Genomic DNA, 27787 nt, shown 5'->3' on the forward strand with positions numbered 1-27787 from the left:
TGTGAATGGGGATTAAATGCAAGATGGCACCCCAGATTAGATCCTGGAACAGAAAAAAAGGCATTAGTGAAAAAGCAGTGAAATCCAAATAAAGTCTAAAGTTTAGTCAAGAGTAATGTTCTGTCATGGACTGAATGTTTATGTCCCCCCCCTCCCCTTACACACACATCAATTCATATGTTGAAGAGGTAAACCCCCAGCAGGCGGGGCCCTGATCCCATAAGAGTAGTGTCTTTAGTGTCCTGAGAAGAGACGCCCGAGAGCTCTCTCTCTCCAACTCTCTTTCTTGCACAGAGGAGAGGCCAGGGGAGGGCGCGGTGAGAAAAAGTGGCCATCTACAAGCCAGGAGGAGAGGTCTCACTAGAAACTGTGCCAGCACACCTTGATCTTGGACTTCCAGCCCCCAGAACTTTCGTCGGTCAAGTCCCCCAGTCAGTGGTATTTGTTCAGGTCGCCCGAGCAGACCAAGACCTGTACCATTGGTAATTTCTTAGTTGTGACAAACAGCACCACGTTCTGTAAGATGTTAACATCAGAGGGAGGTGAGTGAGGCTGTTCTCTCTGTGCAACTTTCCTGTAAATCTAGAATAATTATAAAATGGTAAGTTTATATTTAGAAAAGAATGAAAAAATGAATGAGGAAGGATTTTATCTAGTGGTATGGAAAAATTACCAAGATATATTAAATGGGGAAAGCAAATGGTACAACAGAGCTGCTGTTTTTATATAATAAGGGAAAATAGGGGCACTTAGCTGGCTCAGTCAGTACTACACGTGACTCTTGATCTCAGGTTCGAGCTGCATGATGGGTGTGGAGACTTTAATAAAAATAAAGAGAGAAAATGGGGCACCTGGGGGGCTCAGTCAGTTGAACAACCGACTTCGGCTCAGATGATGATCTCGCGGTCCGTGAGTTCGAGCCCCGCATCAGGGTCTGTGCTGACAGCTCGGAGCCTGGAGCCCGCTTCAGATTCTGTGTCTCCCTCTCTCTCTGCCCCTCCCCCACTCATGCTCTGTCTCTCTCTCTCTCTCTTTCTGCCAAAAATAAATAAACATTAAAAAAAAGTAAAAAAAAAAGTACTGTAACACTTGGGATACAATCTGGGTAAATATTTATGTAATTTTGAGATTGAAGCTATTAGAGGAAAGAATGAAGGGATTTTACTATAGAGACAAGTAATTTATCTCTATAAATCAGAGATAATTTCAGAGATAAGAGATTCTTGTACAATAAGAGGTGCCTATACATCAAATACAAAAACCAAAGATAGACATGGTAAGAAGCAAATGACTAATTAGGAAAAAATGAGCCCAAAGACTTCCTTAATATATAAAACAACGTGTATATATCAAGAAAAGGCCACAGCACCCGGCTGGCTCAGTCGGTAGAGCATGCGACTCCCGATCTTGGGATCATAAGTTCAAGCCCCACACTGGGTGTGGAGCCTACTTTAAAAAAACAAAAGGCCGATACCTCGATTTGTTCGATGTTGTACAAAGGACCCAAATAGAGAAGATAATAAAATAAATACAAATAAACAATGAAAAAAAAACCCTTGTACTACTAATAAAATATCTGCAAAGTAAAATAATGAGCTTCTTTTTCCCCCCTATTAAATAAGGAAGAGCTTAAAAACAAATCTAGGGGCGCCTGGGTGGCGCAGTCGGTTAAGCGTCCGACTTCAGCCAGGTCACGATCTCGCGGTCCGTGGGTTCGAGCCCCGCGTCGGGCTCTGGGCTGACAGCTCAGAGCCTGGAGCCTGTTTCAGATTCTGTGTCTCCCTCTCTCTCTGCCCCTCCCCTGTTCACACTCTCTCTCTGTCTCAAAAATAAATAAACGTTAAAAAAAATTAAAACAAAAAAAACACAAAAAAACAAATCTAGTGGTTGGGGAGGGAAAAAGATTCGCACAGAACCTTGGTAAGGATGTCAAGGAGAACAGCCTTTCTGGAAGAAAAGTGGATACTTTCTTGAGCCAGATCTCCTTTTCCAAAAAAAACATGTATGCTTTGACTTGAGGATTCTTCTTCTGGGAATTTATCCTAAGGAAATAATGGAACAAAGAACAAAAAGGTGTATTTACAAAGCTGTTCACCCCAGCACTGTATAGAATCGAGAAAAAATGAAAACAGCTAACAATAGGGAATTGGTCTTACAAAATGACGGCCCATCTATACTATGAAATACGATGAAACCATTATAAATGATGCAGAGCGTTATTGACAGAGCAAAGACATTCCCAATATATTGTCCTCCGAAGAAAGCCAACTACAGAATAATTTATATGTTGCTGTGAATCCTGTTTTGGTCAAAATACATGCCAGGTAATATATCTTGATGTGCATATGTACTGAAAAACTTAAGGGTGGTTATCTCTGCAAAGTGATTTTGGGGAAAGGTGACTTTTTTCTTTTATATATACGCTTTTTTTCCCTAAGATTTCTCCTGAAAGCATATATCACTCCAGTGGACACACGGCTTCCTTAAACAGTCTACATAAGCAATAGTTATATGTACAAATATATTTTTCTCCTTCCTGGGTACATCTCTGAAATTCTGAGTAAACTCCACACCCCCACCCCCCACCCCAGGCCCAGAAATGACCACACAGAAAACCTTGCCTGCCTATGGGTTTTACTTTCGCTTCCTGTTGATGAAAACGACATCTAGGAATGAGTACTTCAACAAGAAAAATTAAAAACAATGAGTCTTAGGAAGAAAGGAGTAAAAATAAGCAGAATGTCAATTTGCCAAGGAGACAGTGGTTTGATGTTCTGAGAAGCCCTAATTGAGAGCCAAGCACTGGGCTGGAAATGAGCACCCACTCAGGGATAAATTATGCATGGCCGCTGTTAAATATTTCATCCATCCTTAACCATTATTTGCCTTCGCATGGCTAAAAGAGGAAAGACATCATAAGCATTATCAGTCCGGCCATCCATCTGTCCTAGAACGGACACCAACATTCAAACACAAACTCTTCTAAAGAGGAAAAGCTCTAAACCATGATTAAAATAAGACGACTTGGCAGGCTGAACTTGAACTTCACGGCTTGATTAAGGGATGTCAAGGTGACTTCACCTTCTGCATTGTTTCTGTCATCCCTCAAAACCATGGATGTTTCGCTCTCTCCTTACATGCCGTTTGAAAAACAATTATGAGTTCTCGGAGGCGCCCCGGCAAAGGGGTTTTGTGTCCCCTTGGTGTCCACACAGGGAGCGGGAAAGGACAACAAAGATATCTGAAGAGTTGTCAGCAGCTGATGTAGCCCATTCAACCCTCCCCAGCCATTCTGCCTCCTCTCCTGGCTCTCTCCCTGTTTGTCCCCTCCCTCTCCCCTGGCCCGGTCTGTTTGGCTGTTGGAGGCACATGCCAGCCCCACTGGGCACAGGTCCTGTGAACACCAGCCAAGACACCCTGGGGGTGCAGGAAGGACGGCCAGGCCAGCTCACTAGAAAAACCCTCTTGTGTCGCAACTAAATTGCCGAGGTTTTACTGTTGCCTTCCACGGGGGACTGAAAGATTACGACGATGGCCATTTTGGGGAGAGGTTTGTTTGGAATCCCTTCTCAAGTATCGTGTGGCACTGTGTGTGTGTGGAATGCATATACCCCATTTTAAATCCTATTTTATTTTATTATTATTATTATTTTTTTGCATATACCCCATTTTAAATCCAAAGTTGTGCGTATGTGTGTTTTTAAGTCAAGAAGCCTTTTGCACGTTTTTCTGCTGTACCGGATAGGAATTCAAAGAAATGAAATCTACATTTCTGGGCACACATTCTACAATCCCCGTGAGTTGCCGCTTCTCAGAGTGGCTGATTGGAGATCCTGACTCCAGGGGACTGTCCGTTTAGCACGTGGCCCGCCTGAGAAGCAACACGGTTCGGCATCGCTGTTCTCACACGGCCATCCTCGCTGGCATTACCGGAAGACCCACATTCTGAAGCCGTCTCCAAGCTCCCTTTCCCCACGCTCGGCAGGCATTTACCAAGTTAATGATTCAGTTTCTGAGTCACTAAGCATACAGAGTTTTGCCTGAGTCACCGCGGGTACATACCTGAGGCAGCAGGTGAAGGCCTCTGGGAATGTTGGAGAAAACCTGATAAGCAACTCACTAGCTCCCATAGATGGAAGGCTCGCGCGCCTGGCAGGACACGAGGCCTGGGAACGGAACCCCCACGTTCTAGAAGAACAGTGCCGTGTGTCATTTTCGCTGGAGTGTCACCTGCTCCAGGTCTTAGTCAGAAACGACGGGCGAGTGCTATTTCCTCCTCCTTTACGCATTGCCGGAGCCCAAACGGGCAAGGAAGGAATGCTGCCCAGATACCATCTGTGGGTTGCTCTGTGAGTCAGGCTCTAGCCTTTTCTAGTTCCTTCTCAGCAGATAACCCAGCGCAAAAATGCAGCCTGAAGTTTGCAGAGGCTGCTTCTCGGCACCCCTGGAATGATCTGTGTGGGGAGTCATGCATTCAGTCGCAACTGCAGTTCTGATCAATCGGATTGTCCTACTTTAGGAAGCGGGACCCTCTGCGGAGGGGGCTGGAGACTGAAGCTTGCTCTGCCGAGTGAGTTCACAGCGCAGTTTACACAAGAGGAGATGCAGGCTTTTCATCATTTTTGTGACTTTCAGAAGACCCTTGAGCCATGCTCATTAAAACAGTGCTGCTAAGAATGAAGGAGACAGAGAACAACCAGGATTTCAGGGGCGCCTGGGTGGCTCAGTCGGTTAAGCGTCCACCTTCGGCTCAGGTCATGGTCTGGAAGTCTGCAAGTTCGAGCCCTGCACCTGCTTTGGATCCTCGGTCCCGCTCTCTCTGCCCCTCCCCCGCTCACATGCGCAGGCTCTCTCTCTCAAAAATAAATAAACCCTTAATAAAATAATAAAATTTTTTTTTAATTTTTTTTTCCAACGTTTTTTATTTATTTTTGGGACAGAGAGAGACAGAGCATGAACGGGGGAGGGGCAGAGAGAGAGGGAGACACAGAATCGGAAGCAGGCTCCAGGCTCTGAGCCATCAGCCCAGAGCCCGACGCGGGGCTCGAACTCCCGGACCGCGAGATCGTGACCTGGCTGAAGTCGGACGCTTAACGGACGGCGCCACCCAGGCGCCCCTAAAATTTTTTTAAAAATTAAAGAAAAGAGAGAGAATGAGCTGGATTTCAGAGCTCCCCAGACTTTAGCGGGCCAGAAGCACCTGGGGAGAGCGTGTGAAAATGCACGATGCCCTCCAGCGGAGGTTCTAGTCAGTAGAACCCATGTGGGCCCAAGCACCTGCCTTTCCTTCCAACATGCACCCAGGTGATACGATGCTGCTGTCCGGGGACCACACTCTGGAGTCGCACTGAACGAGGAGACTGCCTCCGGCCACTCACTCAATCCGTTTGGGCCCCAGCCATCTCCCTGAGACACGGACGGAGCAGCCAACCTTGGCTGAGTGCTTCTTAGTCCTCAGGCACCGTCCAAACCCTCTGCGCACATTACCTCGCCCTTGCCTCACAGTGACCTTCGAGGGAATAGATTCACAGCCCCGGAAACAGGGCCCCTGGTAGCGTTGGTCTCTGAGCGTTCTGAGACGGGGAGGCGAACTGCCAGCCTGTCTCAGAAGTTGTTTTCAAACAATCAGGCTGTTTCACTGAAATTCTGGATTTCTGACACCTTCTGAAAAGTTCAAAGGGCTGGCAACACTGGGGCCACACATACACGTGACAACCGTGGACAGTTTTCTGTGTGTGCGTGCGTGTCTATGTGTAAACGGGGACTCCGGTTTACCAGCTCACCTGCCCTGCCCACCCCTCCCCGCCCCTGGGACATTTCAATTTATCCACTGCTCTAAGACCACGATTCTCTCGTTTCTGTATTTCAAAAATAATAAAACTCGAACTTTTCTGCCATCTGCAAAGTTTCTACTGGATTTACGTATTCTTTTTTTTAATGTTTATTTTTGAGAGAGTGGGGGAGGGGCAGAGAGAGAGAGAAGGGGACAGAAGATCCAAAAAGTGGGCTCCAAGCTGTCAGCACAGAGCCCGACGCAGGGCTCGAACTCACGAACCACGAGATCATGACCTGAGCCGAAGTTGGACGCTTAACTGACCGACCCACCCAGGCGCCCCAGATTTATGTATTCTTTATATATCAGATTTCTATCAGATTCAAAGCAAATCAAACAATAATACCTGAAAACACAAGTCCAGATGCTGTCATCATCAGATTTCAACTTGTCCTTCAAATTCCCAACGCGGCCATTAGACCCCAAATCGAATCTCCACCTTCCCCATTTCCTTTGATAGAGAGAGGACTGCTCTCTGTCCTCATTTACCTTTGCAAAGTACTTCATGTTTTCACTCTCTCCCTTACAAAACCTGAAGTATTCCCAAATACTTTACAAACAGAACTGCAAGTGGTAACCACGGTGCTCACTTCCTGTGGTCTCTCCTCTTTCCTGTGGCGGCAGTGCCCAGATTCTCTGGTTCTTTGTGGAACCACCCCTCGCCAACCCAGTCCAGATTTGGGCCCATGACGCAGCCAATTTGCATGACGTGCAAATTGGCTCGGAGGCTGTGGCTGTGATCAGTGGGGAGGAGGGGCTCCCTTCCGGGTGAGCTGTGAGTGTGACACATTGGAGCGGCCGGAGGTCGTTTTCGCCACCACAAGTGGGCAATTGCCTGGAAAAGAGCAGAGGAAAGCAAGAAATGTAGAGAGATTCTAGCCTGTGCTGTAAAATACAGTACCCACTAGCTCCACGTGGCTACATTTAAATTACATGAACTTAATTAAAAATAGAACTACCCTACGACCCAGCAATTGCACTACTAGGTATTTATCCAAGGGATACAGGTGTGCTGTTTCAAAGGGGCACATGCACCCCAGTGTTTATAGCAGCACTTTCAACAATACCCAAAATATGGGAAGAGCCCGAATGCCCACTGACGGGTGAATGGGTAAAGAAGATGTGGTATATCTATACAATGGAGTATTACTTGGCAGGCAAAAAGAATGAAATCTGGCCATTTGCAACCATGTGGATGGAACTGGAGGGAATTATGCTAAACGGAATTAGAGAAAGACAAATATCATATGACTTCACTCATATGAGGACTTTAAGATACAAAACAGATGCACATAAGGGAAGGGAAGCAAAAAGAATATAAAAACAAGAAAGGGGACAAAACATAAGAGACTCATAGATATGGAGAACCAACAGAGGGTTCCTGCAGGAGGTGCGGGGGGGATGGGCTAAATGGGTGAGGGGCACTAAGGAATCTACTCCTGAAATCATTGTTGCATTATATGCTAATTTGGATGTAAATTTAAAAAATAAAATTAAAATTAAAAAATAAATTACATGAACTTAAAAATTCAGCATGTCGGCCGCATTCGGCACACGTCAAATGTGCAGTAGTCACGTGTGGGCTAGCGAGGACTGTTTGGAACTAGCAAATATAAGACACTCCCATAATTGCAGGAAGTTTTATCAGGCAGCACGGCTAGATCATATCTGTGCCGAAGTTCTAGTCTTGATTTTTCAGCTATGTAGCCACTAAGTCTTGGTATTTCAGCAATTGGAGTTGCGTCGATTCATAATTCACAGAATCCAAAGGCAGAAGCCTCCAATTAGCATTCTCCAGATGCGTGTGATTTAGGTTTCATTGGGGGTGTTTTCCTTCCGTTCGGGTCAGTGCCAGAAAACAGAATCCCTGGGTCCAGAAATGTAGTCGGGCACAGGACACTCAGGGATACTCAGGCCATTTCATGTTTCTATCGTTTTTTTTTTTTCAATTAGAAACAATCCAAGATGTACAGCAAACAGATGTTGAAAGCAGAGGTCTTTCCTAAGTACCCGTTCATGTTTATCAGCATAAGAATTATTAGAAGGAGGGCAACACAAGAATGTGAGCAGCTTCTCCCATTAGAAAGTGTTTTGGGGTGCCTGGCTGGCTTGGTCAGCGGAGCTTGCTTACTCTTGACCTTGGGGTTGTAAGACTGAGCCCTATGTAGGGTGTAGCGATTACTAAAAAAAACAAAAAAATGTTTTTATGTCTGCAGTGTTGAAATCAACGGACATGTGCCTCCTGACGCGGTACAATGAAGCTGGAATATCATATACGTGGTATTCTCGCCCAAAACACATACCGTGGATCTAATGATGAGGAAACAGACAAGCCCAAATCGAGGGACAATCTGCAAAAACAGTTTGTCTTTACTTTTCAAAAAAGTCAACATTACGAAAGACCAAGAAAAGCTGAGGAACTGTTTTGGATGAAAGGAGAGAGAAGAGATGTGTCATCTAAGCGGGATGCAGGATTCTGGACTGGATCGTGATCAAGGGAAACTTTCTTTAAAGGTTGTTTGGAGGACAATTGGTGAGATTCTAGAATGGCTCGTGTATTAGATATTGTTGTATCACGTTACATGTTTTGAATTTGATAAATGAACTTTGGTTGTATAAAGGAATGTGTTAAGAGAATATCCATGTTTTGGAGAGGGATGTGTTTGTCTTTAAGGAGTTAAGGGGCTGTGATCTCTGCAACCAAATCTCAGATGTTTCAGGAGAAACTACAGAGAGATAAAGCAAATGTGGGTGTACTCTGGGTGAAGGGTATAAGCCATATTTTCATGCAGCTCTTGCCCACGCCTGAAATTATTTCAAAATATAAAAGCGAGCAATACAATGCTCCTGCCAACTCCCTTAAGAAGAATACTAGTATTTTCTATGGCAAATCTCTTTAAGTGGAAAGCAACGTGCTTCACAAGTGTTTTTCAAACTAGCGCATTCTGAAATTGTTTGGGGAGGTCCCAACAAACATTTTAAAGAATGGAATAGGAAATCAGAGCATTTTTCACGTAATGAAGTTTTACTTTGTGACACTTGCAATTATATATTGTGCGATCACAAAAATCAATGCATTTCTTACTGTTACAGGTTTAAAAAAATGTTTGAAAGCCATCCTACTGTAGTATCTTTAATAGGGTGACTCACGTTACAATTTACCTGGGACACCTCCGGTTCACCCCGATCGCCCTGTCCATAGAGTTGATAGCACACTCAGTCACTCACGTGTCCCTATCTGGATTATAAATTATAGTCACTTAGGTTTTTTTTTTTACGTTTGTTTTTGAGAGAGAGAGAGAGAGAGAGAGAGAGCGCACGAGCAGGGGAAGGGCAGCAAGGGGGACACAGGATCTAAAGCGGGCTCTCTGCTGTCACAAACCATGAGATCATGACCTGAGCTGAAGTTGGCTGCTTAACGGACTGAGCCACCCAGGCGCCCTTAGAGTCACTTATTTTAAATGCTTGAATTCCTTTTTTATAACAAAGTATAGGATAGATAAGTATGCTTAGTGGCCAGAAAGGAACTTCAGCTTTTTTTTACAATAAGGAGAATGAATTTACCTATTATTCGTAAAATGAAAAAAATTTTTTTGAAGTTACCTTTGCTAACACTGTATTAAGTAACTCTGTTATCCATTCCTTGGGATTATAAGGAACTAATTATAATAAAGTAGAAAATAATTATTTCCTATTACATGAAGAACACTCACTGGTGTTGTAATGAATACCATTTCCAAAAGAGAGCTTCCTAAAATGGGAAAGCTAAATACGGATTGTCAATAAAATATGAACTCCACTGAATTTTAATATTAATTTATAAAATACACAAATTTTATAAAATAACATTTAGGAAAAACATTATCTTTTAAAATGTTATCTAAATCTTAATGGTTTTTAGGGAACTAAAAGCTATATACTTATTAGGACTTTGAAGTTATTGAATCTAACAAATTAGTTTTCTATTTACCTTCTAGTAGACAGTCAGACATCCAGCCAATTACAGCTGTTCGGTAGCACATACGTGATCTCACCGGAACCAGGAGGCACCAGTTACCCACAGGTAACAGCCACCGTCACTAAATGATACACTGTCACAAATACAAAGTCAAGACTTTCAATGTCTTCTAAGTAACGCACTCTGTTTGGGAGCTCAGCTGCCAAATCACGACATACACACTCTCAAAGCTTCATCACCCACAATCAAACTTCATCAATCCAAAAGATGGGAAAACCAAATAACCAGTTGTCACTAACCATTAGCTCCAGCAACTTAACACACGCAATCAGAACAGAGGGGCTAAGGGGCGCCTGGGTGGCGCAGTCGGTTAAGCGTCCGACTTCAGCCAGGTCACGATCTCGCGGTCCGGGAGTTCGAGCCCCGCGTCGGGCTCTGGGCTGATGGCTCAGAGCCTGGAGCCTGTTTCCGATTCTGTGTCTCCCTGTCTCTCTGCCCCTCCCCCGTTCATGCTCTGTCTCTCTCTGTCCCAAAAATAAATAAAAAACGTTGAAAAAAAAATAAAAAAAAAAAAGAACAGAGGGGCTTTTTTCCTTGCCAACTTCTATGTTTTTCCTTCAAACTCAATTCTTTACCCAGAACTAGAAACTTGGAAGGGATTTAAGAACCAACAGCACTGGGGTCATATTTTGGGGGGTTAAAGGGGTATTTTAGTTCCACACCATTGTTTCATGGACACTGACACCCAGAGATAAACATCACACATTGAATGAAATCGATCTGTACCAATCTGTAGCAATCAATGACGTGAAGAGATCTATGTATATGATTATTGAGTTTTTACTCAGAGGATTTTCAATGTTTTTAAGTCGAGGGAAGGAATCAGAAGGATCATACTCGCCACTGGTTGGCAGAGTTAGCACACGTGATCAGCTAAGCTAATGACAGTGATGAATTTGGGATCAGAAAGGGCTCCGGAGGAGGGTCTGATTTATCTCAGGGTTCTTCCATGGTCCAGTTTAAACTGGAATGAATCCAATCTGTACAGGCAGTGCCATACAGGGTGGTAATAAAAAGCGTAACTAAGTGAATTTGAATCTCAGAAGATAAACTGTCCCATTACAAACTACTTTTGTCTTGTTTCAAATAATCTCTAACAATCCAAATGATGACTCTGAATGAGTATCACAGACAATCTCTCACACAATCCGAATAGCTACATTTTAAATGCTATCTTCCTATACATAAGCATATGCTGACATGGTTGCAGTCAATGTGTATACAATTTGGTGTTTATCTTTTAAACTTTAGAAGTTCAGGAAGCCAGAATACTGTTATTAAGCTTAGCATTTTTCTTCCTATTCATTTTATATAGTGAGTGCTTGGTAAATATTTGTTGGGGGACTATTCATATATTTGCAAACAAGAAAGTATCCTTTATACAAGTCTATCTTTATTTGTAAAAAATAATATACAACTAAAACTAATTTGATTTTTAAAATCAAAGTTCATTTAGTGATAATGTACATTTTATAATAAAATTGTAGTAAAATACTGACATTTGATAGTTTAAACAAAGTATCATTCATGTAAAAATCATGTTGCATGTAAAATTTAATTAGAAAATTCATAGTTCACAAAAGTACATATATTTTTGTTGATAGCTCATGAGAACATCATAAATTTACTCAAGATACAGAACAAAATTCACAGTTAGGCTTGACATTTAGTACTACAAAATTTTATGTGGAGTCCACTGATATTTTTGTTAATAAGATACACCTGAAATAATTGAGACTGCCAATGATTTGACATTTTATTGTATAACCAAGGTCTATACTGGCTTTACAATACGTCTAGTAATCAATTATGTCACCAATAATTTAAATGAGAAATCTAGCTTAAAACACCACTCGTATATACCCTTAGCAGGATAATTAAAATAAAAAGCACTAGCAGCTTTGATTTCCATTTTCGTGAATACATACAAGACAAATCTGTACTTTATAGTTAAAATGTGTACAAAAAGTCAAGCCCTGAAGTATTTTTCCCAGGAGAGAAGTTCTGATGTTAAAACTTTGTTAAAAAAAAAAAAAAAAAGGAGAGAGAGGTAGTGTGTGAAAGGATTTTTACTTAAAATGTTAAACCCCTGCACCGCTTAAAATATGCATGAAATTTAACCTATGTGTTAACATTTTCCCATTCAAGAGTCGAATTTGTATCAACTCGCAGAATGTTAAAGCTGGAATGCCATTAAAAAATAGTGGTACAGAAGTGGAAGAACTTGGGTGACTTCAACGAAAAAGTACAGTGTCACATAATGTTGTGCGGTTGTCAGTTCAGTGGTGCCGCGAGCAAAATACATGAAGTGTTCTGAGTCCAGCCACCTTCATCTAATCCAGACTTCTTCATATGTTTTTACCAGAGAGAAAATATCCTTCAAAACGGAGCCATTTAATTCTTCATTGTTTCAATAGCACACAATTGTTATAAAGGTATCCATCTGTCCTGGCCCTACCATAAAATTAATAATAAATAACTCAGAGAGGAAAATCTGTAAGCCACAGGGAATGTGTGCGCGCCCCACACTCTTCTTAGTTTCTATATACAAGCGGTGCTTGTGCACGTTGTCCAGTGGAATCAGGCGAGGGTTGGGAGCTAGCAGCCTTACCTTCAACTTGTCCTAAGTGGGTGCATCGGAAAATAATAAATAGCCTCATAAAATTAATAGCAATAAATGCTATCTGTCCAAGGTGAATACTATATTATTTCTCATAAAGTGTAGGCAGTGTCCCTAGAAATCCCAGTAAGGAAAACCCACGTATCTCATACAAAAAGTGCACAAGTTTGTCCTGTGTGTAAAAATCTCTTAATTTGGGTGCATTTTTTAATCCAAAATGATTCATACTACTCAAATACGTGAAAAGAGTATAAAAGCACGCCAACAAAACACTAACGACAAAAGGAATGATTTCAATGAGATGGGAATGAGACAAAAGAGATTAAGGGGGTCTCAAGTATCACCAGTTGATGGAACTGCCTTTTACAACGTTAAGTCATACACATATGGAATGAGTTCGTAAATAGGAAAGCTATAGGATGAACAAACTTTTAACCTGGACAACTGTTACAGTTTCTTAATTCAAGACCATGGCTTCAATGCTTTATGACCTAGGAAGCAATTCCTAAAAACAGTCAATTGGTTCGATCTTTTAGAAATTAGGGGGGGAAAGAAGGCATTTGAAAAAATTACTTGTAACAATTAGCAACGGAAGAATAACATTAAAAAATCAAGATAAAATACAAGAAACATAGGAGCTGAGGTCCCCAAGGTACCAAAGGACAGAATCGGACTTCTTCACATTAGAATTAAAAAAATATATAGTTAAAAGATAAAGCTAACTGGGCTCTGCACAGCAGGTTAAATACACAACCACTTTGAACGGAAATGATCTGGCCCTCTCGTAGTTCTGAGAACGTGCCCTAACATCCAGTTCTCTGTAGACAAAATAGCAAAAGCACATAATTTCATTAGCAAAGGCCCCTTTTAGACTTAAACTCACCTCTGACAAACCAAAGTTTGTATTAACAATTATCAAACTACTATTTTAATAACATTTTAAGCTTGCAATATTATTTTTCTCATGCCTACTCCAGGTCACTGGTTCAGAGGTATATATGCTTTAAACTAGCCGAATTTACAAGTCCCTATGGTGACATTCAGACAAAGGTTTCATAGCGTTATGATCGTTCCGTCTTCTTCTAAGAGTTTTTGATCTGGAGCACGTGTTTCTGTACCTGTGCCACTTGCGACGGGGGCTAAGCTCACTTCACTAGAAGGAATAAAACCATTCTGCCCAGATTCAAAATTGAGTTCTATTTGCGTTAGTGATTCCAGGCTCTCGGTAGTGGGAACAGCTTTCGGAATCTGCTGCGGCACTCCGTTACCTTCAATAATAATGTCGTCCTCATCACTGTCTTCATCCTCTGGCTCAAAGCTCGGCTCTGCCTGCTGGGGATAGCCCAGAAGGCTGTTATCCGTGGACTGGCCAGAGCTGCCAGAAGTCCGACTGTTCCGGACAACATTGTTCCTCTGGTTCGCTGGTCTCACCGTGATGATGAGGTTGCGGCTGTTGGCGATCATCATGTCTGTTACTTGATCAAGACTCTTCCCTGACACTTCTATGCCGTTGACTTCTAAGACTTCATCATTCACAGCTAACAGTCCTGTGCTTTGAGCCAGGCCTCCGGGGACAAGTCTGGATATAAAGATCCCTGGGACCTTCTCTAAGCCATGAGGTGTTACCCTGACACTGGAGCCATCCCGGATGTAGAATCCTAAGGGTTTCTCAGTGCCGTACTTGTAAAGACGAACCCTACGATGTGTTTCTGGGAGAATATCCACGTCTATAATAGAAGACACGGGTCTGAAGTCTTGGGGCATGCTAATGACTATATGTGGCTTTTTTCTATGGTTGTCAGGACGCAATACGTTGGTTAAAACATTCTTCTTCTTTATTAGTGTGTCTGTACCAAAGGCACTGTAGTCTGCTTCTTCTGTTTAAAAACAAAATACGGTAATTATAGAGATACTGTAAAAACACCCATTTATCTACAGTTGAATCTATACAGAAGGGAGAACTCACATGCATTTGGTACACAAACAATTTAAATATTAGCTTCTAATCAGATCAAAATGTAGTGCAGTGGTAAGACTGCTGTACCAGAAGGAAACCACTAGGTGGCCCTCTCAAGTACACATCATAAAAGAAGCAAATGCTGAAGTTAAATCTGAGCAAGCTCAAAGGCTATTAAGCATTAAGAGGGCAAACACGATTCTGGTAAGTCTTACAAACCATTCTTAAACATCATTTCAGGGGCGCCTGGGTGGCTCAGTCGGTTAAGCGGCCGACTTCAGCTCAGGTCATGATCTCGGGGTCTGCGAGTTCGAGCCCCGCGTTGGGCTCTGTGCTGACAGCTCAGAGCCTGGAACCTGTTTCAGATTCTGTGTCTCCCTCTCTCTGACCCTCCCCCGTTCATGCTCTCTCTCTGTCTCAAAAAAAAAAAAAAAAAAAACGTTAAAAAAAAATTTTTTTTAAACATCATTTCAAATGTGTTACATAAAATGTATTTTCCCTTCATTTAAGAACCTCCAGTTTGCATATTTCTGATTCTCCTCGATGTAAAATGCGACACTTTTGAATCCCAAGGTAAATCAAGAGAATGAACCTGTATGAGAGGCTGACTGGGCAGATAATATGCATTAAATGATAATGTAATAAGAGGAATATAGATCTAGAACGTAGGGATTTTGGTCTTCTGCAAATGTTCTCTTCCAGCTTTCCAGGGGGGAATTCTTCATCTCCCATTTTCCCACTTTGAAAGACGCTGAAGTGTAAGATTGTTAACTTTTTTCTTCACCGTGTGTGAAACAACGGGGGGCAAAGGAACCTGTCTGGGTGGTGGGGACACAACCGGCGGGAGGGAGGACCCTGGCAGCCCCGAGCTGCTGCCTCATTTAACGTGCGGCACGGCCCCCTTGCTGCAAAGCATCTTTCTTCCACTAAAGAAATCTGTGTGGCCAAATCCAATTTGCCACGGAGCCTTGTTTTTTTAGGTAAAAAATTTCTCATTTTTAAATGCTGATACCCAATTAAATAACAACAAAAACCAGCTTGAGCCAAATAACATCCGCGGGCTTGAATTCATTCTTCCAGCCAGCAATCTAGAATTCTGATGTAAACTAAGGGAAAACGGGGCGCCTAAAACCAGATAGGTATTCTTAAATCACACTGTTGAAGGAAGGCATCTACAAACAAAACATCTCATCAGAGAATGAGGTAGAAAAGGAAATGAGATTGACCACAGGTACGAAACTTGAAATCATGTTTCAAAAATAACCAATGAGAAGAAATTAAAAAATCTTAGCCTCAGCTCCTGCTACAGAGAATAGTATCACTGTACTGTGTGGGACAGGGCTTAGCTTCCATTCTTTCCCTGCACTCTCACCTTCTATTGATAAATATTTCCATCTTTACTCTATAAACCAGGAAATCAAGGGTACAAAATAACCATTAAGAGTACAAAATACAGAGAAAGACTGGACCTGGATTTTCTTATCTGGCCAATACCTTATGCATTCACATAATGAGTATTAAGTGTCAGGTGTGGGTCTGAATATGGAGAACTTGGGTATTTTTTTCTCATGTTGCTTGAACATTCTTTAAAAGCTAGCTGCAGAGGGGCGCCTGGGTGGTGAGTTGGTTAAGCGTCCAACTTAGTTAGGCACAGGTCATGATCTCGCAGTTCATGAGGTCGAGCCCCACACCGGGCTCTCTGATGTCAGTGCAGAACGCGCTTCAGATCCTGTCTCTCTCTCAAAAATAAACAAACATTAAAAAAAAAAAAAAAAAAGGCTAGTTGCAGATAAATGTACAAGACCAGGGGTACCTTAATTTTTGGCATTTTTTCCCCCTGGGGCAAATTCTGTCTTCATTTATAAAATATGCATACTATGTTCCTACAGAGACAAATTTATTTATAATTTGGCTTTGGAAATTAACCCAGTGACACAAGAATCTTTTTGGCAACACTTGGGAAAGACTATCAACAATAGTCTTCTACTGAATGTATTTTCCCAAAAGTATCTTTTCATTTTAAAACAATCAATTAAAAAAAACCTACATAATATTTATAAGGAAAATTCCACACTGTACACACTGGAACAAAATTAAGTTGCCTACATGGGAAACCTGACCCCCTCCCTCCCCCCAAAAAAGAAAAAACAATCCTAAATCTGCATAATTTGGCATTGCATCCAGACTGTTTGAATGCTCTCTGCTAAATTCTCAAAAGCAATATGCCCCAGTACAAAGGCACCTTTGTTCTCCCATCTAGCTAATCAGTTTCTAGCCACTGGGAAAAGAAATATTTTGGCAGGAAGCCAGGGTGCAGAGTGTTAGTTTAAAGTGTAAAGGTGACTGTCCACTGGGAACCGGGAGTTCATTTTCTACCTGAGTCTGTGTATCAAAGCACTGAACTCAGAATGAGATGGAAAGTTTGCAAACTTGGTTCACAGCAACCTCCCCGCCCCCCACACCGTAAAAACCCGGGCTTATGCAACAGTACATGATATAGGCTCAACACCTCCCTTATCCCAAGCCCGTCTCTCGGCCACAGCCTCAGCTAACTGCGATCATCACGGATCCACTTGGAATGCCTGCCAGGAGCCAAACTGCGGGTCTCCCTTCCTTACAAAAAGTTCCTGTGCTTTACTTAGAGAGGAGCCTTGCAGCCACTCCCCGGGACCTCTTACTCTTCCAACAGTTAATTCCGAAAGGCCTGGCTGTCTCATTCCTTAACGGACATTGAGTCGTGAGTCACAGATTCAGAACAGGGGGTAAGGGTCCACTAGTGACCTAGGGCAGGCACAGATACATGAAATAAAAGCCTACGGTGTTAAAGCAAATCTGGGGGATAAAAAACCCAAACCCTCCTATAAACCCCATCAGCATCCCTGTAGAGTAAACACAGTAACAGTTCACAGTAATCAAGAAAGTTCACGATGACCCATCTGAAGTTCGATGAGAAGACAGGGAAGAAGGAAATAATTTCTGAAATTATCCTACTTCAGGGTTGACAAATTTTTCCCCAAAAGAGCTCTGGAGTAAGTATTTTAGGTGTTGCAGGTCATATAGTCGCTGCTGCAAAAGCCATGATCAGTACGTAAAGGAAGGAGTGTGGCCGTGTTCCAAGAAAACTTTATTTACAAAAACATCCAGCAAACCTTGTTTGCCAACCTTTGTTCTAATCCAAAATGGTTAAATGAACTAGATCTGGCAGCTTTAAAAGGATTAAATATCACCTAAAGCAACATTCAAAGTATGCAAATCCCTTCACTTCCTAATATAAGCAAACCAATCACCAAGCTGCACTAGGATGTAGCCAGGCCGATCCCGTGACCAAGAGAAGGTGGGGGCTTGTTCTCATGGTGCTTGCACTCCACAAGAGGGGACTCCACAAGAGGGGCCAGCAACCCGAATTTCAAACAATTACGTTATTAGAAGGAGCCAAGAACTGTGGTTTGTCTACAGTGCACCGTAGAAGCCTGGCCTGGTTTGCAGGGAGACACAAGGCTTCTCCAGGGAAGAGAGGTTTGTGCTGAGACTGGAAAAGAAGCCAGTAGCTAATCAGGTAGAAGGGAGGGAAGAATGTTCCAGGCACAGGATCCAACGAATACAGAGAAGGGCTGGATGGGGCAGACGAAGAAGTCCAATAGAGAGAGGGGGGGAGGGGAGGGGAAGGAGCCAAGAGCCCAGTTAGAGGCAGCAGGGGCCCTGCAGACAAACAGGGCCTGGGTGGGGGGGGGGGGGTTGTTAAGGATTATGGACTTCAGCCTAGGGGCAATGGGAAGAAAACCAAAGGTTTGGGTTTTTCTACTAAGCTCACCCAGGCTGTAAACTGGAGAATGGCCCTGAGGGAGAAAATGGGGAGCCGCCGAAGTGATTTTGGATGGCCCCTGGCCTGGAGCAGAGGTAGTGCTGATGGGGAAACGAACGTGAAAAATAATTAGAACAGTTTTAATACTAATAGGCTCGGTGCCTGAGCAAAAGAGAGGCATGTGTCAAAGGTGACACCAAGGTTTCTGTCATGAGCAACTCGTGTCACAATTTCTTCTTTTTATTTTATCTGACCTTATTTCTTGGGCCACACCTTTAAACATTTTTTACAATTTACAATTAAAATGCATATCCTTTAGAGCATTTTTAAGTCAAACCCTGATTCACTGAAATGGAGTCTTAAAGTACATCTGCAGAATAATGTCGAGTGCACAGTTTTAAGAGATGAATGGGGTGCCTGACCAGGTGTCTGGGCCACAAGACCATGTCTTAAGTGAGAGAGTGTGTAAAGGGAGGCCCTTCTAGTGTTTCCAGCAGACTCTTCTGAATAAATCCAAGATAAAAATGCATTTGTCTGAGATCATACAAAAACTGATGGTAATAGACCACGAAGTTGTGGTGTGGATATTCTGATCAGATCTGGGGAGGAGTCTGAGCACCACAACAGATCCCAGACTTGGCTGCCTGTCATGCGAGCTGGGAAGCTTTAAACTCCAATAGGGGAGGGGCGCCTGGGTGGCGCAGTCGGTTAAGCGTCCGACTTCAGCCAGGTCACGATCTCGCGGTCCGTGAGTTCGAGCCCCGCGTCGGGCTCTGGGCTGATGGCTCAGAGCCTGGAGCCTGTTTCCGATTCTGTGTCTCCCTCTCTCTCTGCCCCTCCCCCGTTCATGCTCTGTCTCTCTCTGTCCCAAAAATAAATAAACGTTGAAAAAAAAAAAAATTAAAAAAAAAAAAACAAAACAATAAACTCCAATAGGGGAAGGGGGTTGACAAAAGATCTGGCAATCTTCTCTGTGAATACAACTTTTAAGACACCAGAGACTTTATCTTCTTTTGGTTCCGCTTCCGATGACAATAGCCCTAGAGACGGGGTCTTTCTTCTAACAATAAATTATTACAAAACATAAAACCTTTCAAGATATGTAACAATAGTTTATGCATTCAACTGTGACCTTTCAATTCAAAGAAACTCTTAGTAGAAGCATCAGATTTTCAATTAAAGATGTACTGTGAAAGACACAGTTTTAAAATTTTAAATGGTTCTGAAGTTTGTTTTTTAAAATCACTTGGTACCATATCAAATGTAATCGCTGCCCTAACGATTCCTAAACTGGGATCAACAAGCCAAGAAAACAGAAAATGTGTTGTAATTAAGCAGTGAAATGTTACTATACATAATGTCATGCTTTATATTAGTTTCCTGACTTTAATGCCGTTTATCATTTACATAAAATCAGCTTTCTACTTAAGCATCTGTTGATCTTTAAAAGAAAAAAAAGTATCACCGTGAATCACAGGGTACTGAGTAAGTCTGTAAGACAGGCAGTAAAGATAACTAACTTGCCCTTACATAAGGTGACTTCAGGTCTGATAAAGGTGGGAGGGTCAGGGGGCTTTGGCTAGGGTGGTCCAAAGAGACCCTTAGAAGAAAGTTATGTGTGTTAAGATCTGAATGATGAGGAGGGAGCCATGGGAGGAGCAAGGAAAAGGGGGAAAGAATAGCAGAAACACAGAGAGAGCAACGAGCTTTCCAAGTGTGAGCCAGAAAGCAAGCCAGCCTGGTGGGCTGTGATGAGGGAGTAGGGGAACGGAGAAAGATGACGTTGTAAAGTCCAAGGCAGGAAGGATGTTATTCTGGGTAGAGTGGGAAGGGAGAAGGGGGGTTATGAAGCAGGAATGACTCGACCAGCTTACTTTTCTGCTTTCCTTAGGTCCTATTTGCATTACACTTGCATTTTTATTTATTTATTTTAATTTAAATTTTAATGTTTATTTATTTTTGAGACAGACAGAGACAGGATGCAAGTGGGTTAGGGGCAGAGAGAGAGAGAGAGAGAGAGAGAGAGAGAGAGAGACAGAGTCCGAAGCAGGCTCCAGGTTCCAAGCTATCAGCACAGAGCCCGACGCGGGGCTCGAAATTACCAGCTGTGAGATCATGACCTGAGTCGAAGTCGGACGCTCAACCGACTGAGCCACCCAGGCGCCCCAAATTACACTTGTATTTTTAAAAGCAAAAATGTTCTGTTCAATGCACTACCTATTTCTAAATCTAATTCTAAGAGCTGTTCACTATATTGGACATTTACTTCTAGGGCAAAGAAAACTTTTGTTCACATAGAAACATATTTAAAAAGCAAATAGCAGAACATAACCACCCTTACCAGACGTCAGGATTAATCCCACAATCGTTAAGTGTCACTATTCCAGTAATAAGCACACCTAGTGGTATAATCCAACTCCTAAAATCTAACAAAAAGGATAATCCAACAAAATTTTGTCGGATGGCAGGAGTTTAAACATAGTCACTCCTCACTTAAATACACATTCCGAACAGCAATGAAGTTTTTAACGAAAATCACAATGGCTAACAAGGAAGGCCTACCACTCAATGATTCAGCTTCTTCTGCTTAAAAAACAAGTTCCGCTTGAATGTTTTGTCTTCTCTCCTCTACTGCCGTTCCTTCCTCTCCAACAGTCTCTACACAACCAGACAAGGGCCCGCTCCTGTCTTCATCCTTGCGAGACCTGATGTCCACTCTCAAGAATTTCAACGATCACTTTTCCAGACTTTCAATCTTCTCTGACTAGCCTCTAGATTTCGATCATAAGTTCCAGTCTACTACTTCCAATTTCCTATATGACACAGTTAAAACTCATCAGCCAAATAAGCCCCCCCCCTTTTTTAATGTTTAGTCTATTTTTGAGAAAGAGACAGACAGACAGACAGAGCATGAATGGGGAGGGGCAGAGAGAGAAGGAGACACAGAACCCAAAACAAGCTCCAGGCTCCGAGTTGTCAGCACAGAGCCCGACGTGGGGCTTAACCCCACAAACCGCAAGATCATGACCTGAGACGAAGTCAGCACTTGCCCAACTGAGCCACCCAGGCACCCCCCCAAATAAGCCTTTTTTGTTCCAAAACCAAATCCATTTTTTTTTCCAAGTCAATGTCCCTCTTCCAAATTCTGCTTGTTTATGGCACTGTCCCAGCCATCAGACTCGAATCCAGAAACCTATTTATTCTGTTTGAGTCCTCTTCACATCCCCACCATGCAGTGGGGAGCATGACTCTCAAGTACCAGATACGCCCCTTTCCTCACCTGCCTCCTCCACCGGGGCAGCTTCCCGGCTGTCTCTTCATGCCAGCTACTTGTCCTCTCCTCTAAGACTGCTGCTCACTCCATCTCATCCCCAACAGCCAAATTAATCTTCCTAGGCTAATACTCTAATTGTACTACACCACTGTTAGGTATCTACGCAATCCATCTCAGGGGTCTCTGGGAAAATTAACGTGTGTGCTTCTAAGTATTTTGTGAACAGCGTAAATGGGACCCTCGGAGGTTTGTTGGTGGACTTCAGTTCCTCCAAACCTAGAAAAGCAGAGCTACAAGACCAGTGCAGTCCCAAAGCCCTGGGAGTGGTCCAAGGCTTATCAACCGATTGGAAATAAAGTTTCACCTTCAAGGGTAATCCCCACCCATTCTCTCAAACTGCTCTCTGGGTTGGTTTATAAACATAGAAAGGCTCTCATTATCCCGCCAATACTGAACTTGCTGCTGTCACACTGGCTTTCTAAACCTCTTCATTTACCAAAGACAAAGGAATAAACCCCACACATCAGGCCCATGTGCAGACAGGCAGACACGGAGGAGGCCGTAAAGTTTAAAAAAAAAAAGTTTTAAAACTCAAAGTACATTTGAAAATGCTTGTCCCACAGAATGGTTATTTCAAATGTTCTTTTGCAAGACTAATATCAGTGTTTAAATTCCTCCAAAATAATGGCTTCCTCTCTAATTTTCCAGATAACTAACTGACATTATTTCTGTGAAAAACATCCTAAATAAGTAACTTTCCTTCAGGTATCTATTAAGTAGTAAACACAGCATCTGAGAGTTCGTTGCCACCAAAAAAAAAAAAAAAAAAAAAAAAAAAAAAAAAAAAAAAATTAGAATGTTTCTCTGATTTCAAAGTCATAGCCTTTCCAAAACATCTTTCTGAATGAACAAAACTCTATTCACCAAAGTGAATATTCAATGCATATCCTATCAATGAGGAAAATAAACTACTTCTGTTTCTAAAACAATTCTTCTACACAGTGGTACTTACCCTTTTTTTGTATAAAAATCCTAAGTAGTGGGTTGGCCGTTGAAACAGCTTTGTGATAATTATCGTCATTGTTTATAGGTAGTAAGTCTCCATGGATGTCCGCATAGCCTACTAAAACGTCAACATTGGGTATCTTATGAACATGTTGCAGTAATCCATAAAACTCCTCAAATTTTCCAGGTTTGGATCTTTCCAGTGAAAACCGACGAAATTCAGCTCCAAACTATAAATACAATGAACACATTAATTAAAAACAAAATAAGTACCAGGACCCGATTTGAAAATGCACGCCACAGGAAAATTAACAGGCATGGTACTTCCCTTAATAAACAAGATAGTGGCAGTGACACAGTCGTTGGTCGGAACCCTCACTATCTGGAGACAAAACAGCATAAGAAAGGCACAGGAATGTGCCTTCTCACCGCTGCATCTCTGAGGGGCACTCCCTTCAGGAGATGCAGGCTCACTTCAACCCCTGGGGTACGCAGGCCTCACTGGGGACTGTCCTGCAACGGTGACTCAGCTCAAACCGGTCTGGAGCCCAGATCTCGACCGGCAGTACTCTCCCCACTCAGGCCGTGCGGTAACAAAGATGCGCCCAAGTCTTTATTTTGGCCATTAGCAAAAAGTACCTAAGTTTCTTCCCTTATAAAAGGGATTATGACTTCGCAGGAAGTGGCAAGAATTAACAGAAACATAAAAAAGGGGCTTTGAGTTTCTTAGCATTAAGCTACCATACAAATAGAGGTATATAAGAAATAGGTCTAGAGATAAGGAGTATCTTCCCTATGATAATGCTGGAAAAAAGAAGCTTTATTAATACATAAAATGTATATCCTACAACCACCCACATAACACAAGAAGTGGTTATGTGCTTGGCACAGTGCTGAGCCCTATAGATGGGCTGGGAGCAGGAGCTCACCCATTAGTGGGTAAAGAGGACAATGACATCAGCAAGGTCTTAAGGGATCAAAGAAACACCTCTATCAGACCCAATATTTACCTTCACAATTCTGATTTTCGGGTATGTTTCCCTACTCTAGAATCACATCTCTGCTCTCCAAATGCCAGATGATTAAAGTGGCTGTTATTGAACACTAAGGACTGGCTTCATCTAGTCCCTGATAAACAGGATCTATGACTTAATATGGGACTACCTTCCTCAATGTGGAAACCTAGGAAAGGTTCATCAGCCTTCCTCAAAAAGTGTCCTGGCCACAGAAGTCTAGAAATGCTATATAACTATAATCACACTCTTAAGGAATCACTGTGGAGACCGGATATTACAGACTCAGTTCAGCCCTACAGTTGATTTTTTTTTTTAATTTTAAACAAATGTTTGCCAAATATGTTCTACCACTGAACTTATTTTTCCTCTAACCATCTACTATTAACAAGAAAGATTAATGTATTCTAATGTAATGTAATGTAATGCTAACACAGCCTTAAGCATCATGCAGAGAAAGTCACCATCAGAATAATTTGAGAGGTTACAAATGTGTCAATTCATCTTCCCAAGGACCTATGGGATATCTGAAGTCACTGTCCTTATTGTATTTAAGAAGTTCATCTGCCTTACTAATACCCACACTGCTCACTAGTTTTAAATTAAGTTAAAAACTCCCTAAAGCTGACTCTTACCTCCAATAAATAATTTAAAAAGTTTCCAAAACACATTCTTGAAACACAAACACCAACATTTGTCAAGAATATAAGGTGACTCATACCTAAAACTCTCAAAAAGTTCAGTCACACCTTCATGTTTCAAGGTAAATAAAAACTGGGCAACACCCTTCATATCAGAGCTAGTCTTACGATGTTATCAAAAGTCACAGTTTCTCCTCCATTTTCTTTCTTCTGGTATCATAAGGCAGAGTTGCTAGTGTTTTCTGATTCATGCCAGGGTTATCACTTCTCCTGATACATGTATAAGAGTAACATCTAACAACTGAACATTTTAGGGCTCCAATGTCTTTGCTTTTGCTAAAGCTTTTGGGTGAAAAGCTTCTGCTTAACATTTTTTCTCTTCCTTAAATGTTATGATAAAAACAATGAAAAACTGTACGGCTTCACGGCAGCTGTGCCCTTTTGCAAATGTTAGCAGAAAACAAAAACCAAACAAGAGAAACTGTTATGCTTCCAGGATCAGGAGAACGTCCGACTACATGAAGAAAAATACTGAGAGAGAAAATCAAGACCCACTCAACAACTATCCACTATGTGAACCATTTATAACTCTTTTTTAGCCCAGTCTACTTTGTCCTGGCCACACAGAATTTGGCCTTCTCCCCTGGGAGAATGGACACCTTCTCTCAGCATCTGTTGGTACATCCGAGAAAAGCAAAGTTAATTTTGATATTGTCTGCCCACGAATAACAATCAGAAAATGTACAGCTCAGGAGTTGTCCCAAGGTTATTAAAGGATACCACCTTCAATATTGATTAAGAACTTTCCTAGGTCCGCAAAGATAATAAAGTTGACACACTGTTTTCCCCGCAGAAGTAAGAGAGATCCCAAATGTGGATCTGCACATCACCTGGTCCTGGCTGCAACCTCTTGAGGATCAGTTTTGTAAAAAGCTCTGATATCACCAAAGCAGTGACAAAGGGAAATACTGTTTCAAACATCTGTCCAAATATTTTTTAAATGATAAGGAGGACAAGTGTTTAATTTAATCCACTAAAAATAAGCGTGTCAACAATATCTATTTAAAACACAAGGTGTCACAGACACATCAAAAACAGGACCTAATGCTGTGTCTACTCATCGACAGCTAGAACAATGACGGAGCCTCACTTCACTTGGTGCGGGTTCTCAGAACGCCTTGACTCTAGTTAAGAGAGGAGGTTCACTAACGGGGCAGCCTGGCAGGTCAAATATGGAACATGTAGTAGACATACGTGTGGGAAAGATCCACAGATCAGCTGACAGCAGAGAAGGGGCAGAAAGCCTGAAATTCCAGTCCCCAAATGCTCCAGGTTTCTAGTCCAAGAGATAAATTACCACTTCACTGTATTTATCAGTGCACCTAGACTCTCGACTCATTTTTCCTAGGATAAAAAAATTAAAGACTTGCTACCAAGATTAGGACCACAAACTGAATTTTAAAATTATGCAATATCGTAAGTGTTTTTCTTTTCTTAACCTCAACTCCCACAGGCGCAACCTAGATTTATAACAGGAATGCCTGAGAAAGTTCAACCACTGGGCACAGAACCACTACTGCCCCTATGCAGCTCAGGAAAAATGTCTGTATATCTGGAGTCATCTTAACCCTTAGCTTAAGCATGTCCCTCCAATTTGCTATGACAGTTCCATGGAGGACACAGGGAAGAGTGCATTCCTTAAATTGCCGTAATTGCATTTCTGTTCCTATTAAACAACGGTTTCTACAACTAGTGCCTATCCTGATACAGAAGTTAAGTCACAAACAGCATTGTTAAATGATGTTAAAAAAAATTCATGCCAATATTCTTGATGTCAGGATCTCAGTTACAGCAACCTACACAACTCTGCTTATCAACTCTAGATAATAAAACCATTCTATCCACAGGCTCCCTGATTTTGTATTTGCCCTAAGCAGTCTTACATTCAATGACGTTTCATTATTTTTTAAGTGGATACGTGCTGTACTGTTCTCCCAGGCTTGTACGCGCGTTTTGGTTTTCTCAACTCTATTTTAAACGTTCTCATAAACATTTGTATTCTATGGAGCGTAGAAGTTACTCTGTAAAAAGGCTTTCAGGTTTTGTCATGAAAGCAGAGCTTGGTGAAGTCATCACCTTTCTGAGCCCTCTGTTTTCTCACAGAAGCAAACTAGATTAAGCTCTTTTTGACTCTTCAACTCATGGAAATGGTTTTGCTTGAAAATGTGGTTGCCGAACAGCTCCAGGTTCCAGCTCAAAACCCCCTTTTGGAAAGCATGCTCTAACTAATCCCTACAGACTACCCTGCTCAGGGAGCCTTGCGATTTAGGAATTCAGTGGACAGGGACGGAATCCTCAGCAGACTGGGCATACCGCTCGGTCAGGAATGAAAACACTTGATGTGAAAAGGTAGCACGATGGAATGAAAAGCGCATCCAGCCTCAAACTGTAAAGTGCTACTCAAACGAAAGGTGATAGTGTTAATTTTGTAGATTAAACGCCTACCAAAGTTAGTGCTGGAAAAATCCCTAGCAGGAAGCAAAGCTAACTTTAAAAGGGCTCTTGACTTCACTGGGCTCTCCCTTTCACCAACTCGATGCACCCTTGAACCGCAGAAAGGGGTAACATTTCGTGGCCCCGCGGGTTCCAAATACTTTGGACTCACAGACCAGGAGCTAGAATTTCCCCCACAAAGATTTCCTACCACCCAGCGCTCCCATCCCCGAACAGGAATGAGATTTAAGGAACGAGATTAAGTGCTCCACTGGTCTTCCCACCTGGGCTAGGGGCAAACCCAAGCCCCACCTTCGCCCCTTCTCACCAAGTTTTCGCTCCGCTACCTCCTGCCTCCAAATCCCACTGCCGCACCCCCCCCCCCGCGGTTGCAGACAACGGGCAGCCCCCTCAGGCCGCCCCGGCCGCCCCCCTTCCCCTGGCCCCCATCGGCCGGCGGCTCCGCCCAGCCCGGCCCCGCGCACCTTGCTCTTCACCTCCATGGTGCCCAGGCAGCCGCTGCCCGCTCCGTGCCGGTGACTGCGGTTCATGCTGAGGCCGGGCCCCGCGGCGGCCTCCTCCGGCCGGGCCGCCCCTCGGGAGCGCAGGGAGCGAGTGCGCGGCCGGCGGGCTGGGGACGCGGCTGCGGCCCGGGCGCTTCCTCACAGGCACCTGCAGAGGGGGCGGCCGCGGCCCGGGTCTCCGCGCAGAGCTCCGCTCGGCTGGCTCCTCTCGCGGCGAGACCAAGGGTCCGACTGGCGGCGCGGCGGGCGGGGACGCGACTCCCTCCCTCCGGGCCTCGGCGGCGGCCGCGACGGCGGAGAAGGAGGAGGAGGAGGAGGGGGCGGAGCAGAGGCGACAGGCGCCGCAGTCTCGCTCTCGGCCGCCTCCCCCGCACGCCCGCGCGCGCGCGCACCCGAGCCTGGCCGGAGCGGCGGCGCGTGAGCGCGCTCACCTGCAGTCGCCGCAGAAGCCTCGGCGGCTCGCGCTCCGCCCACACCCAATAGGAAGCGCGCACCTGCGCCCGCGCCGCCAACCAATCGATACCCGCCTCGCGAAGCGCGTGGGCGGACCGCCTTCTCGAAAATCCCGCCCACCGCCCTGCGATTGGCCCCGCGCTGCGAGGGAGGG

General features: G+C 43.3%; 1 protein-coding gene across 1 annotated transcript; it reads right to left on the minus strand.

Moving 5' to 3' along the window:
• Positions 1–11387: 11387 nt before the first annotated feature.
• On the minus strand, positions 11388–27480 carry PARD6B (par-6 family cell polarity regulator beta). Its single transcript, XM_047069267.1, has 3 exons — positions 27142–27480; positions 22517–22739; positions 11388–14348 (listed from the first exon to the last, which is right to left on the minus strand). Exons 1-3 carry the CDS (start codon positions 27205–27207, stop codon positions 13525–13527), a joined length of 1113 nt encoding a protein of 370 aa, XP_046925223.1. The 5' UTR covers positions 27208–27480; the 3' UTR covers positions 11388–13524.
• Positions 27481–27787: the final 307 nt, after the last annotated feature.

Source organism: Lynx rufus, unplaced genomic scaffold, assembly GCF_022079265.1.
Source record: "Lynx rufus isolate CCGP_SWC_20201006 ecotype Redwood Valley unplaced genomic scaffold, mLynRuf1.p SCAF_8, whole genome shotgun sequence".
In the NCBI taxonomy this organism is placed as follows: domain Eukaryota; kingdom Metazoa; phylum Chordata; class Mammalia; order Carnivora; family Felidae; genus Lynx; species Lynx rufus.

What these genes read in the sequence shown, in the direction of transcription:
- PARD6B (XM_047069267.1), bottom strand. Translation starts at nt 27,207, where the DNA reads ATGAACCGCAGTCACCGGCACGGAGCGGGCAGCGGCTGCCTGGGCACC. An exon ending in CCATGGAGGTGAAGAGCAAG is followed by an intron (nt 22,740 to 27,141) that starts GTGCGCGGGGCC and finishes TTGTATTTATAG; the next exon opens with TTTGGAGCTGAATTTCGTCG. An exon ending in GATTTTTATACAAAAAAAGG is followed by an intron (nt 14,349 to 22,516) that starts GTAAGTACCACT and finishes GTTTTTAAACAG; the next exon opens with AAGAAGCAGACTACAGTGCC.